Source organism: Ranitomeya imitator, chromosome 1 (assembly GCF_032444005.1).
Source record: "Ranitomeya imitator isolate aRanImi1 chromosome 1, aRanImi1.pri, whole genome shotgun sequence".
In the NCBI taxonomy this organism is placed as follows: domain Eukaryota; kingdom Metazoa; phylum Chordata; class Amphibia; order Anura; family Dendrobatidae; genus Ranitomeya; species Ranitomeya imitator.
Window position 1 is genome coordinate 221,209,284 of NC_091282.1, and position 16,449 is coordinate 221,225,732.

General features: G+C 41.5%; 1 protein-coding gene across 1 annotated transcript in view; it reads left to right on the top strand.

The window, feature by feature from the left end:
• ADAMTS19 (ADAM metallopeptidase with thrombospondin type 1 motif 19) overlaps positions 1 to 16,449 on the top strand; it is a 561,705-nt gene that overhangs the window by 520,218 nt on the left and 25,038 nt on the right. The window contains exon 19 of the mRNA XM_069746287.1: positions 13,422 to 13,557. Within this exon, the coding sequence (XP_069602388.1) occupies positions 13,422 to 13,557 (136 nt within the window). The remainder of the gene's footprint in view (positions 1 to 13,421; positions 13,558 to 16,449) is intronic.

The following is a 16,449-nucleotide window of genomic DNA, read 5'->3' on the forward strand; positions in this document are numbered from 1 at the left end:
TTTTAAGGCCCTCAGTCAAAAAAATAGTCTTGGTTGAACCCTTTTACATAGATATTAAGCTTCTTTCCAAATTACAGTTTTGGTCTTTACACTTGAATCAAGGTTTGGGATTCCCAGTGGGGAAGGATCAAGTCGTGTTTGACCCTTGTACACAAGCTTCAGATATATTAGACAGGTTGGTCGACTTCTGCACTAGTGCAAGGTTTGTGGCACTAGAGCTTCTACATTATCAATGGATATTAGGTTTGTTACTTTTTGCTTTCTTCTAAAATAGAGATACCAATTAAGCATGTCTTCTAAGTTGAAAAGGGACACTCTCTTTTTACATTAATCCTGAAGAAGACCAGAAGTGACAAATATCACCAAATACTGCCACAAGTTTTGCCATTACCACTTCTAGTCCTCAACTTTGGCTAGCTTTAATATGCCAACCTTTCATGAGTATGTATCTAGGCTTTATTCCTTTTATCTTCTACTACGTCCTTTATGTAACAGAAATTTTTTATCTCCTGGTATGGAGAATTCCTTTTTCTTGTCAACATAGTCTGTGGCAAGTTTAACTATGGCCCTCTAGTGATGATCAAAAATTCTGGGAGATACTCAGATACCACACGAGTATCTGGGTGCTCGGATGTGCTTGGCACTCGACGAGCATTGGCTGGTGCCCAGATTACACAGCTAATACACATGCAGGGATTGCCTTCCAGTCACTGTCCTGTACTTACCATCTTGGTAAAGGCATTGCTATGAATCGCTGGCCGCATTACCTCATCAGAGGTTATAAAAGGACAGGTGTTTTTAATCTTCAATATTTGAATGAGGTCCACCAGGTATTGCCTTCAAGGGTCTGTATTACTCTCTTTATCAATTTTTCCTGTATTTTGTGAGTTGAGTTTAGGAGTACATCATCTACACTTTCAAAACATTTTAATGAGGCCCGTAAGTTGTTGCCTTCAAGGTCCTATGGATGACTGTATTACCCTCCTTATTATTTTTCCTGGCTTTGCATTTTCTGCAAAGCCTTTATGAGTAATTGAGTACAACAACTACTCTTTCAAAATATTTGAATGAGGCCCTGTCACACACAGTATGGGAAGACTAAGTGCAACATGAAAGGAAGAGGGGAAGGAAGCCCTTACGCTAGGGAAAAGGGGACTGGAGACCCCTAGGCAGATCTAATAGCACACTGCCTCCTCTATCATCCCTATATTGGTTCCACACCAATCGCCGAGCAGGAACCTAAGCCCTATATATCCCTACAGCTAGGCCCTGAATAGGGAAGAAGGGGATGAGCACTGGTCAGTCCCCCACTGAATGCTAAAGAGAAGAAGGGAGACAAATGGGGGAAGCAATTTATTTTAAGCAGACTCAAAGAGGTAACACCAAACATCCTCCAACAGCATCAGAGAGGAAGTAAACCAACTGCTATAGCTCCGAGCCTTCACAAAAGGAAAATGTGAATATCAATGGTGGATTCCTGAAGCAGACTGGGAGTAAATACCCAGGTCCAAGTGTGTCAATTAGAGCCAGAGGGTGGTTACCACTTGGTCCAAAAGTCAGAAGGATTAAGAAGGCATCTGTAGTTCCAAATACAGAGACCTTCTGAAGCCAGATGCAGAGCGACTGTTAGTAGCATCTCACATACCCGTAACAGGCCCATCACTTGTAGCCTACAAGGCTCTATGCATGACTGGGTGACCATCCTTATAGTGTTTTCTTGGCTTTGCACTGTTTTAGCAGTTCTTGCTTCCTACATAAATTACACTAAAATGTCCAATGTTTTAATAAAAATTAAAATTTTGGTTTACTTAAATTACTATTTTTAAATTTTTTTTGCCTTATATACAAGTCATTATACAGGAAAGAATGGTTACTCCAATTTCTAGTCAATTTTGAATGTTTTATTGTTCCTCCTTAAAGTGGAGTAAAAGTGTGACACTATTATTCTCAGCAGTAATCTGGGAGTCAGAGATGCATCCAGGGGACTTCCCCATGCTGTTCTCCTTGGAATCAGCACTTTTTCCATCCATTTCAACATTTTCACTGCCCCGCAGATCTTCTTATAAGGTCTGTTGAAAAAATGCTTAGATTTTCTATTGACTCCCATTATACTCGATACTCAAAATGAGCATGAAAGTATTAGGAATTGCTCAGTTCAAGTAACGAACATCCAAGCATTTTAGTGTTCGCTCATCCCTATGGTCTGCCAACACCATCTGACGAAAAATGATAATAAAACTTTCACTATTTTATGGGAGCATTTGAGCTCAGTGTCATCTGAAAATTTCATACAACTGAGGAACCTTTTCCCTTACTACTCAACCTTAAACCTCTTAGGGTATATGCACACGCTGCGGATTTTGCTGCAGATGCGCAGCGGATTGGCCGCTGTGGATTCGCAGCAGTTTTCCATGAGTTTACAGTACCATGTAAGCCTACGGAAAACAAAATCCACAGGGCATATGCTGCGGAAAAAAACGAGCGGAAACGCAGCGGTTTACATTCCGCAGCATGTCAATTCTTTTTGCGGATTCCCCTCTGATGAAGGACAAAAGTCCGAAACGTGCGTAGGGGTGCAGCATATAGGACGTGGCGACCCTTCCCCCTCCTCCAAGGTAATACTCAGGATTAGTATAATTGCTATAATTTTCCCTTGCACTGTGCACCTTAATTTTGACCCTCGGTGTTGCTGCCATATAGAGGGTGTTGTTAAATTGGATTGATTTGATATAAGCACATTGCACTTTTTTGCCAGTTATATATACATGTATGTATAGCACATATTATGTGCATTTCAGGTGTGTTTTCTAATAGTATATTTTTGCACTGTTGCACTTTCTTTTATTGCACTTTTGTATATATCCTGAAGTAAACCTGATATATATATGGGAGGGTCTGCCACTATGAGTTATTTGAGCTATTATATGGGTTGATTCCATGTCCTATTATGTGCACCATTGTTTGTTTTTATATACTTATATTGCCATATAAATTCAATAAAGGCATTTTTTTAAAATCTATCCCCTGTATGGTGTCTCTCTGGGGATCCATTGTCTGGTTGTTGGGCTGTTCTCTTTTTGCGGATTTTGCAGCGTTTTACACCTGCTCCTCAATAGGAATCGACAGGTGTAAAACCGCAGGAAGAATCCACACAAAAACTGTTAAAAAAACACTGTAAATCCACGGTAATTCCACAGTAAATCCGCAGTGCGGTTTTCCTGTAGATTTACCAAAATCAGTGTGGAAAAATCCACACACCTTTCCGCAGCGTGTGCACATAGCTTGATGCTCACACAATTTGAAAAATAGGCATGTCCGTCTAATCTACAGGCCTAATATAAAGATTTTTCTTTTCTGGCCTGAGCCATGCTCCATGCTAATCCCAACATTTCTACATTAACAAATCAAAGTGAAACTTGAATTTTAACCTGGCTGATTCAAAATGCTCCAAATGTTGTACCTCAAAAGATGCTTCAAGTTTTTAACAAATGATATCTTATACATGCCCATATATTCCATGCCATTCTGGGCTACTCTTTCAATTGTTTTCAAATTTCCTCTGCCATGCTTCACTCTTGGTGCATTTTTCACAAGATTATTAAAGATATATTCTTTGATATTTTGTTACATCTGTATAGGGCCACAGGCTCAAAAAGGCTACCTTAGACAGACTTGGCACAAGCCAATCTATCTGACAAATTTCAGGTAAACCCAACACCCTTTAAAACCTGTATAGAGACCTGGTCTTACTGTAAGGTTCCAGAGGGTGGTAGTCATGAGCGAGCTGCTGCTCAATGTCACCCTGGCACTTTAAAGAAAAATTGTGTCCCGGTTCAAATGTGCCGTTATGTGTAGGGTGCATTCCACTCACTTGTAGACCACAGGCCTCAGCTGTATCTAGGTCTTCAATGTCAGGAGCCGCCGCATATAGATCAGGGGACATCCAGTTCATTTGAAAACACAGGAATTTACGCACAAGTACATCAGATTGTAACATGCAGTATTGGAAACAACTCTCCATTTCTTGTTTCCATAGTAGAGTACATTTCCAGAATTTCTTTCCATACAACTTGACTATCCCTACATTCACTGATCCTGTCAGCCCCAGGGATTACCAGCACAGTTCCACACTACACCCAAGATCTGTTACCTTTCTCATACACGGTTCCATGTCCATCTTCATCTGTACGGAGAGGGTTGCCATAGCACATGAATCGAGCTTTGAGCTACGGACATCGTAGAAATGTCTGCAGGGAATTTTTGTAAAGCCTCTTACTGCCCAGAGCCATATGTATTCACTCTTGCTGTCATCTGTAACTGTCCTAGAACTTGATCTTATCTCACTCTTGCATGAACTTCCTTCAAACAGAAAACAGTCTCCTTTAACTGGCACTTACCCACACACTATGACTAGTGCCAAACATTAACACTTTCTTACACTATCGTCCACACCTAACTACAGTCGACTACCATATCCTACCTATTTAATGTTCAAAGTCCTAAGCTATGTCTCATCATGTGGTAACCTGTACTGTACATTACCAACACTATGCATTACTTATACACTATAATTTACCATATCACACTATATTGCAATTCACATTGTATCACATAACTACATAATATATAGTGTGAAAAGATCTAATTAGTAACCTTAGCAGATGCGACACAAGATGGTAGAAGGTCATTTCATAAGATAAAGATAGAAAAATACCCGCATCCAAAATACAGGACTAAATATATATATAGTTCTACGTAATTGAATAGAAGCATATAAACAAAAAAAAAGTATGTTGAACAAAGTAGAAAATTTTGTTGGTAACAAAAACAAAACCAAAAAATACACATATTAATGAATTAAAATGTAGCCAATGGTGCCTGAAAGGAGCCAAACAGATCAGGGTGGCACCACCCTGGGCAAACCAATAGAAAGATAGCAACTAAGTGGCATAAAATGGCGATGTTACATTAAGTGTCCGTATCAAAGACACGTGCATAGACCAAGAGGTTACTAGTCCATAGCATTAAGTTCAGCAATTTGAGTCATGTGACATATAAATAGAGACCCAAATAAAAATAGTGGGAAAACACCACAACTGCCAAAGGAAAGGTTTAAAGAAACCTCTAACAACACATGTGGAATCAGATTACCTAAACCCAGATGGTGGTGCCACTTCCCCTACGCGCATTTCGGCGGCGTGCCTTCGTCGGGGGGAGTGGCATCACAATCTTAACATGCCTCTTTTAAACCCGGAGTGACCAATAGCAGTATAACAAGCCCCAAGTCATGTGACCGCCAGCCATTAACAGAAAGTTAATGCAAAGGATGTCGGTATTTGTAGTTTCAGTATGAGGCTCTAGGTCACATGTATAAAGTCTAATCATGTGATCATAATAGGCAGAGAATGCAAAGTGCCGATAATTTTTAAAGAATTACAATCTAAAAAAGAGACCTCGAGCCAAGTATAGTGGCCGATAGCCGGTGCATGCGAGTACCGACTGCACCAGATCAGATGAGGCGGACGAGGGCAGATGGAGGTGCACCAGGACTGCCCCAAAACCCATGCAGAAACGTGGGCAGAGCGATGGCCCAGCGCACCGCACATCACTAGTGTGTGGCATCGTCGTCGGCAACATGTCCAGAACATCAGCACGCATGCGCTCCAGCCAGAAGAGGTAAGTATGTACAGCCTATCAACCATCACGCTAATTGCAGTTAGACAAAGATTATATATAATAATAAGGAGTAAGTATTATCTGAGCCACGATAAAGATCCCAGAAGGTATAAAATGGACTTTAAAAATCAAAAGGGGGAAGAATAAAAATAAAAACGTGCACAGGGAAACTGAAAAAGGGTTCATGGGTGGTGAATGGTGAAAAAGAATCAGGGACTGAAGTACATTTATGCTGCCCCTTAAGACAGCAGTAAGAGAGAGATAAAGTGCACAAGTGCTAATTTATTAGACAAACAGTCAAAAAGTATTAAACATACTAATATTGAAAGGTGAATAAAGTGCAATGCATACTATATAACCAGATCCCTAAATTGGGATACCAAAGATAGATAAAAGTGTCAGATAACTAAGTCACCCAAACAATGTAAAAGGGGTGAGAAAAATAGAAAAGAATAAGAGTGGTGGAATAAAGACACAAAAATACAGTGTTAGAGAGTAACACCTCGACAAAAATTTAAAAAATATTATGTGAAGAATAAAACAACACATAATGAGAAGTCCATCACTTGAAATCAAGTCAGCAAACATCTGACCGGATAACACGATAAATATATTACAGTCCAAAAAAAGGTATAGAACGTGTCCCCAAAAAGGGGAGAACGAGACCCACTCAGACTCATCTTCCTTGATATCCAAAGATGTCATCATATTGGAGTAGACCAAAGTTCTATAAGAAGTGGTGGGGAAACAAAGTTCACACGTGCTCAGCAGATGAAACCGGTCATCCAGATGTCATCTAAGGTCTCCAAAAATCCTCCTGTATAGATTATGAACATATGAACACCTTTTTGCACCTAAGCGTTCGTGATATATCATCACTATTGTAACAGAAATATAAGGCTGATCCTGTCAGCCCCAGGGATTCCCAGTCCAGTTCTGCAGTACTCCTTACATCTGTTACCTTTCCCACACACAGTTCTACGTCTATCTTCCTCTGTGCGGAAAGGGTTGAGGTGCTCCCTATAGCACCTTAATCAGGCTTTGAGCTCCAAATATTGCAGGAAACTATGTCTCATCCTGTGCTATCCTATATTGTACACTATGCATTACTTATCTACTATATAATTGTCTAAGGGTCACTTCCGTCTTTCTGTCTGTCATTCTGTCTGTCACGGAAATCCCAAGTCGCTGATTGGTCGCGGCAAAACAGCCATGACCAATAAGCGACCGATGCAGTCCGACGGCAACATGGCCGCTCCTTCCCCGCAGTCAGTGCCCGCTCCGTACTCCCCTCCAGCCAGCCCTCACACAGGGCACAGGGTTAATGGCAGCGCTAATGGACCGTGGTGTAACGCACTCCATTAACCCTGTGTGACCAACTTTTTTACTATTGTTGCTGCCTATGCAGCATCAGTAGTAAAAAGATCCAATGTTAAAAATAATAAAAAAAATAAAAAATAAAAAATCATAATATACTCACCGTCCGTCGGCCCCCGGATGCAGCCCAGGCCTTTCCCGCTCTTCGCGACACTCGGTTCCATGCATTGCGGTCTCGAGAGATGATGATGTGCGGTCTCGCGAGACCGCAATGCACTCTTGGGAGCGACCAGCACAGTCCGGCTGCTCCCTACTCCCCTGCAATCAGGGAATGACCTGCCCTGCAGCTCGCGATGCTCCGGTCCCACCACTTCGCTGATTGGATGCGCCCAGCCGGCGTGACCAATCAGCAACATTGCCACGGGATTTAAATCCCGCTTCCCTGATTGGTCACGCCCAGCAGGCGCGAACAATCAGCGACATTGCCGCGGGATTTAAATTGCGCTTCGTGATTTAAATCCCGCGCCAATGTCGCTGATTGGTTGCGCCGGCTGGGCGCGACCAATCAGGGAAGCGGGATTTAAATCCCACGCCAATGTCGCGCCAGCTGGGCGCGAGCAATCAGGAAAATAATTAAAAAAATAAAAAATCATTACATTCTCACCCTCCGTCGCCTCCGCAGCAGCTTTTCCTGCAGCTCGTGATTGGTCGCACCGGGTGGCCTCGACCAATCAGCGACATTGCCGCGGGATTTAAATCCCGCTTCCCTGATTGGTCACGCCAAACCGGTGTGACCAATCAGCGACATTGGCGCGGGATTTAAATCCCGCTTCCCTGATTGGTCACGCCCAGCCGGCACGACCAATTGTGCTTCGTGATTTAAATCCCGCGCCAATGTTGTTGATTGGTCGCGCCGGCTGGGCAATATACTACGTCACTGGGCAATATACTACGTAGCTCGGCAATATACTACGTGGCTGGGCAATATACTACGTGGACATGCATATTCTAGAATACCTGATGCATTAGAATCGGGCCACCAACTAGTACACTATAATTTACCATATCACAGTATATTGCAAATCACATTATATCACATAACTACACAGTAAAAAGAAAAAGACATATAACAGTATTCAAATTACAATACAATGCAATTAGTGTCTTCAAGGGCAGAAACAAAGTACAGTGGATTGCTAACACAGAAGGGCTGCTGTCTGTAAGTCAAAACCAGATGCAGAAATTAAGGCCAAAAAGGGTCAAAGCCGAAGTCGCTTCAAGGAGAAACTCAGGAGGCAAGCGGGTAGTCAGAATTCAAGCCAGAGTCTGAACTCAGGAAAACAAAACAAATCACATGAGCCATGTCAGAGTGAGGTCAGACAGCCAATACTAACTTAAATACACTAACTAATAACTGCTAGCTAGAATCAGTCTGCTTGAGTACATATAGAAGGAAGCCACGTATATGGCTTTACCAGCTTACTGCAGCAAAACACAAGTGAATAACAAAGGAGAAACAGTTTCATCAATATCAAACCTAAATACCTACACACTGCAGGCATTAACTGTAGTATTATTGTGGTGCCGCCTAGCGACCAGGGCAGGGGTTATAGTTGCATGTTCAGATACAGATGTGACATATTTTCCTTGATTGGACCAAAAATCCATAAGAATCAATCAGAGACTCTGGATAGCAAACATATTGCGGGTATACCAAAACTATATCACTTTTTTATCTTTTTGTATTCTTGTCAGTTAAGAAACAATTGCTCACAGCTAGGTAAGTGATAAGCTTTCTTTAACTAAAGCTTCCTCTTTCTAATAATTTTCACTTTTCTCCTATTTTATTGCTACTCTCCTCTCTGCCCTTCTTGCCTTTTTGCATCTTCCCTTCTTTCAGTTGTTGTGTTCTTAGCGCAAGTTAATTTATTTTTATAGCTTTATGTGCTATAAATTATTTTTCCCATAAATTTTATTGAAATTTTTTATGTTAACTTAGGGAGGGAAGGGAGGATAGAGAGAGGGAGTAAAGAGGAAGGGAGGATAAGGGATAGAAGGTAGGGAAAGGGGTAAACAGAAGTAAAAGGAAAGGAGGGAAAATGGAAAGACCCCTATAAAAATAGGGGAGAGACAAGCAAACATGTTGAGGTGCATCTCACAAAATTAGAATATCATCAAAAAGTTAATTTATTTCAGTTCTTCAATACAAAAAGTGAAACTCAGATATTATATAGAGTCATTTCAAACAGAATAATCTATTTCAAATGTTTATTTCTGTTAGTGTTGAGGATTATGGCTTACAGCCAATGAAAACCCAAAAGTCATTATCTCAATATATTAGAATACTTTATAACACCAGCTTGAAAATATGATTTTAAAATCTAAAATGCTGGCCTACTGAAATGTATATTCAGTAAATGCTCTCAATACTTGTGTCACGCTCGCACCCAGACAGGTTGTTGCGGGGGTGTGGCCCCACTGGGCCACCGACTACCCTGGAAGGGGCATAACTAAGTAGCTTCCTTGGTCTTCGCTGGAGCCTCTGATGGTGAGGTCAAATTTGTGTGTCAGGAAGCTACCAGGTACCACGCCAGGGTGGTGTCTGGCAATGGCTGCTGATCTCACCGGAGAACGGAACAACGACAGGCAAGCAGGCATGGCTGGCACTCTGGCAGACAGGCGGACACGGCTGGGACATAGACAGGCAGATGGGTAAAACAGAGACACTGGCACAGAAGCTAGAGCCAAGAACGGAGACGCAGGAGGCGGAGCCAGGAGGAGGAGCCAAGTGCAGAAATGCAGGAGGCGGAGCCAAGAACAGGACGTGGAGCCAAGTGCAGAAATGCAAGAGGCCGAGCCAAGAGCAGGACGCGGAGCCACATGCAGAAACGCTGGAGGCGGAGTCAAGAGCAAGAGACATAGACCCACAAGGAGTGGAGCCAGGTAGAACCGCAAGGAGTGGAGCTGCAGAGTGAGAGCTGAGCGGAGCCACAGAGCAAAGCCACAGAGTGCAGAGCAAGGACAGAGTGCAAAGAAAAGCTACAGAGAGCAGAGCTGAGAGCAAAACCACAGAGAGCAGAGCAAGGTCACATAATGCAGAGCAAGGAGCAAAGATAGGTCGCAGAGAGCACAGTCAAAAGCAAAGCAAAACAAGACACAGAGTACGCACAGCAGGGAAAGGAAACCAAGGTAGGGATATAAACAGACACAGGAGCAGGACTAGGCTAAGACAAAGTCAGGAACAGGTCAAGCAACAGAGACATGCCAGAGTACGAAAATCAAAAATAACATTAGTCATACAAATACTTTAAGTAAAATATAGAATATATGAGAGCTTGTCACGTCCGGGCACACTCTTGGGTGACCCTAAGACTATGTGGAGGGAAAGTTTGGTTCATTTAAAACAGTAGCAAGTGGAGTAAGACTTTACTAATTACTTAATAATAAGGCAAAACATTGAAGTCTGCTATTACATTGTAATCCAAAAAAGAGAAGACCTCGTGGGAAATGTAGCAAAATTAGCATCCCGTTCTGTCAAATAGGACATAGGCCTGATGAGGATGAAGAAGAGAGACCATGTGAAGCCAATGAAGACTTTATTCTGATTTTTTTCAAAAAGGCAAGTCTTTGCTCCGGTGATGAGATAACTATTAGTTTTGATGCAAATTTTACTTGTATGGTGGAAGTCTGGGTCCAGTGATAGAGTATTCCTACGTGTAGGAGTTCTCGAGTCGTATAGTGGAATGATTTTTTTTTTAATTGTGGCTCTAGACAAGTCTTTGAACAGAGTTATTTTGTCATACAGAGATGCAAGGAATTTATGATGACAGGAATGTCAGGGCAAGAAGATTCTATACCCACCCCGGGTAGAAGGACACAATAATGTCTCTTGTTGTATTTGGAGGGAGAGAGAGTGGTCTAGGGATTCTTAATGCCCTCTCAACCAGATTTTTAATTTTGGTATTAGGAAACAAATCACATATCATTGTAGAGATATAGTCTTTTAATTGAAAGGGCTGGACTGATTCCGGAATTCCTCTAATTTTCAAGTTATTTTTTCTATTAAAATATTCATAATTAGCCAAGCCATCTTTAATAGAGAGAATATCTTTTTGAATCTTTTCAAGGGAATCCAAGATTAAATAAATATTTTTTACGTCCTTTGAAAGTGGGGTTGCGTAATTTTTGTTTGTCTTATCGATTATTTTTGAAAAGGGTAGAGGAGTGTCAGGGGCCTTGATAAAGTTTGGATTGAAGACTATAACTACAGTATATATGATAGAGTGTCTATAAGAAGGTTTCTGATAAAGGTCTCAGAGGCCCTTATTTCCTTTGTTGGGAGTTGAAAGTCTTTGTATTGGTCCCAGATACAATTATCAAATTACCATCAGTACCTACTGTATACTGCTTCCTGTGATATCCGCTGATGCTAGGAAAGCAATACAGATTTTAATCATAAATCCTTCAGATGAAGAATATTCAGAAGCGGGAATATTGTCCACTAGAGATAGATTAAAAGGATGCACCTCAGACTCCATAGAAATTTGCTTCAGACTAGAGTCTTTTGTATTTAAATGCTGTGGGAAATTTTCCGGGAGATCGGACTTCTCGATACCATTAGAATCCTCTGAATAGGAATGTATAGATGAAGTGTCAACAGAATCTCCATCATAGAGAGAATCGCTCCCCCCATAAAAAGAGGAGTCTGTTTCAGAGTGTGAGACATGGTAGGAATCTGTTGGGTCTGAATGATCCTCTGTGTTACTATTATTTTTAATAATGGCTGGTTCCATCGTGGAGGTAGATTTTGTATTTTTGTTTTGGAATGGTACAATAAAAAGTTTAGTTAGTTCTTTCATAGAATCCAAGCAATCCTTTTGCAAATCTTTTAAAGGTTTTAAGGTGTCAGGATCTTCTGTATGGTTTACAGTCATTTGGTCATTGCCGTGCAGCAGTGTAATATCATCATATCCCAGAGGATGACTACAGTCTTTTGTTGTAACTATGTGGTTGGAGATTGACCCATTATGGCAGGAGGAATTATTAAAGGAAGTTGCATCGTATTTATTAGTGAAGGGATTTGAGGATACAAAGGTGGCCCAGTCCCCTGATGTATAATGTTTTTGATACTTCTCATAGAACTCTGTAGGAGGATCCACAGTACCATTCAGTTGTGTCCCATTAGCAGAGCCTTCTACTGAAACGTCGCACAGTCCCCTTTTGAAACCGCTGTTCTGGGGCGCCTTCCCTTTAACTATCAAACTTCTATCTAGTGGCTCTGCATACTCTTTGTCACCCTGCATATGTCCCAAAGATTGTAAGTTTTTGTAAGGGGGTGGCACACCTCCTTGAACATGAGGGAGGCTACAGACCACCGCGGTCTTGAAGTGGTGTTTCACTCACCGCATCAGAGATCATCTGGCTGGCAGTGTATTCCCCATCCTCCTTCTTCCCCATCTTGAGCACTGTGGGCTCCGGCGAGACCGGCCCCCGCCTGAGCTGGAGGAAGCTCCCTTTCATCTTTTATCAGCGGCACCAGTTTCACTTCCTTCTTCGTCGCCACGTTGATTCCCCAGCATCAAATTTCATTGCTGGCAGCTGGTGAGGAGAGTGACGAACGGTTCATCTTCCTGCACCATGGGTCCCGGTGAGTTAGGGGAGACCCGTCATCTTTCTCCAAAGGTGCGGTGTCGCTCCTCTTCTTTATCCCAGGTGTTGCTACTTTTTGCTGGCGGTCTGTCATTTCTTCAGCAGCTAAAGCACGAGCTGCATGTAGGTTGGATTTCTTCTTTCCCAGCACCAGATTAGAAGACAGCGTTTCAGGTAACTTCTCTCTATTCAGACGGTAGGTGATGTGTCTATTGTAGGAATTCTTCTTTGGGTCTGCATCGGCGGCCATTTTAGCTGGCGTCCTCCCCATAGCTGATGAGGGAGATGAATCAGCAGTTTTCTCAGGGATATTTCTCTGTCCTGGAAAGGAGTTTTTCTTCAGTAAGTCCATGTTTTTCTTCGTAATTAACGATCCAAGCATGTTCCCAAAGGTCTTCAGCTTTTGATAGCACTAAAAAGTCCAGTTAAAGTAGGCTAATGTTGCTTATTTTAGGGGATTGACAGGAGCTCCTGCAAAACAGGTCTGCTCCCTTCCCCTTGCAAACCACGCCCCCATGTGCTATAAATTTTATGATGGATCAGGGTTAAAGGAACTTCTTTGCATTATTCTTGATATCCATTGCTAGACTTGTCTTCAATAACATTAGATATCTGACTGTTTGTAATATAATCTTTTTTTCTGTTATGCTACCAATTGAAGTTTTTTTTTAAAAATGTAATAAAAACTATTATAAAACTATGCAATTAAATGATATGTAAAATCAGTTGAACAGTATGCATTATCAGTTGAACATTTATGCATTTATTTTAAACATTAGGTGAAAGAAGAACAACTGTGTCCTGTACGAAAATTATGAATAAAAATATAACTACTGTAGATTATGTAAGCTGTAGAGATCTGATGAAGCCAGAAGCTCAAATAAGAAAATGTAACGAACAACCATGTCAAACAAGGTACCTAAATTAGTTTCCTTTTGTAAGGTTCCTTTTTGGCTCAGTATAATTTTGAACATCTCAACACCAGTGATAAACATGATATGGTGATTGCTCTTACCTTCACACTATCTATACCACTACTTCAGCGGCCAGTGATATAATGTTGTGAAAGTGGTGGACATGGAAGCAAAGAAGGCCATTATATTTAAAAACAGAAAGTCTTTTACAGAGTTGTTTAAAGTTGAATAAACATAACAGATTTCAGGCAACAGACTTGATCATTCTAAAATGGTCAATATTAGAGGCTTCACGCTGATGATTACATACAGTTGTGCTCAAAAGTTTACATACCCCAGCAGAATGTTTGCTTTCTTGGCCTTTTTTCAGAAAATATAAATGATAACACCAAAACTTTTTCTCCACTCATGGTTAGTGGTTGGGTGAAGCCATTTACTGTCAAACTACCGTGTTTTCTCTTTTAAATCATAATGACAAACCAAAACATCCTAATGACCCTGATCAAAATGTTCACATACCCCATTTCTTAATACCGTGTATTGCCCCCTCTAACATCAGTGACAGCTTAAAGTCTTTTGTGGTAACTGTGGATGAGGTTCTTTACTTTCTCAGATGGTAAAGCTGCCCACTCTTCTAGGCAAAGAGCCTCCAGTTCCTGTAAATTCCTGGGCCGTCTATCATGAACTGCGCGCTAGAGATCTCCCCAGAGTGGCTCAACGATATTGAGGTCAGGAGACTGAGATGGCCACTCCTGAACCTTCACTTTGTTCTGCTGGTCGGTGACAGGTCGGTGTGGGAAATAAGTATTTGATCCCTTGCCTTGCTGATTTTGTAAGTTTGTCCACTGACAAAGACATTAACAGTCTAAAATTTTAAGGGTAGGTTAATTTTAACATTGAGAGATAGAATGTCAAAAATAAAATCCAGAAAATCAGTGTATATATTATATAAATTTATTTACATTTTGCAGTGAGAAATAAGTATTTGATCCCTCTGACGAGCAAGATTTAATACTTAAATAGAATAAAAAGGTAGGCGCAAAAAGGCCTAATGGCAAGGGGAGAATACAGCTGCAAACAGGACAAAAATCACAAGTTTGTCAAAATACTGAACACATAAAATACTAGGTCGTTTGCACTTTAAATACCACTGTATAGAGACAAAGGTGAATACATTTATTAGAAATAACAGTTAAAACATATAACCACCCTATTAAAACGGGATCACAAGATTGCTAATGACCGCATGTGCATAATTATATTGTCCCCCAGGTCCTAGGTATGTAATCCAAATACTTAATTATAATGTCCTCCAGGTACTGGGTATAGTGCAAACAATCCGAATGCTTATGAGTACGAAAGTTCCAAATACCGCAAAGTTAGAAGTCCAGTAGTGATGAGCGAATATACTTGTTACTCGAGATTTCCTGAGCACGCTTGGGTGTCCTCCGAGTATTTTTTAGTGCTCGGAGATTTAGTTTTCATCGCCTCAGCTGAATGATTTATAGCTATTAGCCAGCATAAGTACATGTGGGGGTTGCCTGGTTGCTAGGTAATCCCCACATGTAATCAAGCTGGCTAATAGCTATAAATCATTCAGCTGCGGCGAACAAAACTAAATCTCCGAGCACTAAAAAATACTCGGAGGACACCCGAGTGTGCTCGGGAAATCTCAAGTAACGAGTATATTCGCTCATCACTAAAGTCCACTTGAAAAAAATGCATAGTGCTAGCAGTTACCTTCCTATAGGCGATGTAAACAGTCACAGATGGGAAGTTTTCTGTTCCAATCCACCTCCAGGTGTATTGTTTTCACAGTCTGAAAAAGAACAATGATATTTTCAGGAGTGTAGTGCCGGCCGGTGACATACACTCCCCCAGGCCTCCTTACTGATGCTGCGTGAGCGTGGCGAGCACGTGATCAGGACCTGTAGTGTAGCTGACACTTCACAGGACCTTTCGTGACGTAGGTTGTCACGTGACCAGGTGAAGTAAGAAGCGCTGTAAGGATCAATTCCTACGTGTTTCAAATATCGCGGTCTTCTTCGTCAGGGATGGTCCAATACAGGTCAAGGCTTCATTATATATAGTCAGTTCATATGCTGTATGAGCAGGATTCAGAAAGAAAATGGGACAGGTCCTGATTGCGTGCTTGCCACGCTCAAGCGGCATCGGTAATGAGGCCTGGGGGAGTGTATGTCATCGGCCGGGACTACACTCCTGAAGATATCTTTGTTCTTTTTCGGACTGTGAAAACAACACACCTCGAGGTGGATTGGAACTGAAAACTTCCTATCTGTGACTGTTTACATTGCCTATAGGAAGGTAACTGCTAGCACTATGCACTTTTTTCAATTGGACTTCTAACTTTGCGGTATTTGGAACTTTCGTACTCATAAGCATTTAGATTGTTTGCACTATACCCAGTACCTGGAGGACATTATAATTAAGTATTTGGATTACATACCCAGGACCTGGGGGACAAAATAGTTATGGACATGCGGTCATTAGCAATCTTGTGATCCCATTTTAATAGGGTGGTTATAGGTTTTAACTGTTATTTCTAATAAATATATTGTTGTGATGCGGTGGTCTAGGAGCAACATGGAACGAGCTCTGAGGGAAGTGGTAACTGTACTGACCGCAGACCCTAAGCTCAACACAACACTAGAAGCAGCCGTGGAATGCTCCTAACTCTCCCTAAGCATCTCGTCACAGCCTAAGAGCTAACTACCCCTGAAGACAGTAGCAGGAAAACTATCTTGCCTCAGAGAAAATCCCCAAAGGATAGATTAGCCCCCCACAAATAATGACTGTGAGTGGAGAGGAAAAAGACATACACAGAATGAAACCAGGATGAGCACAGGAGGCCAGTCTAGCTTGATAGATAGGA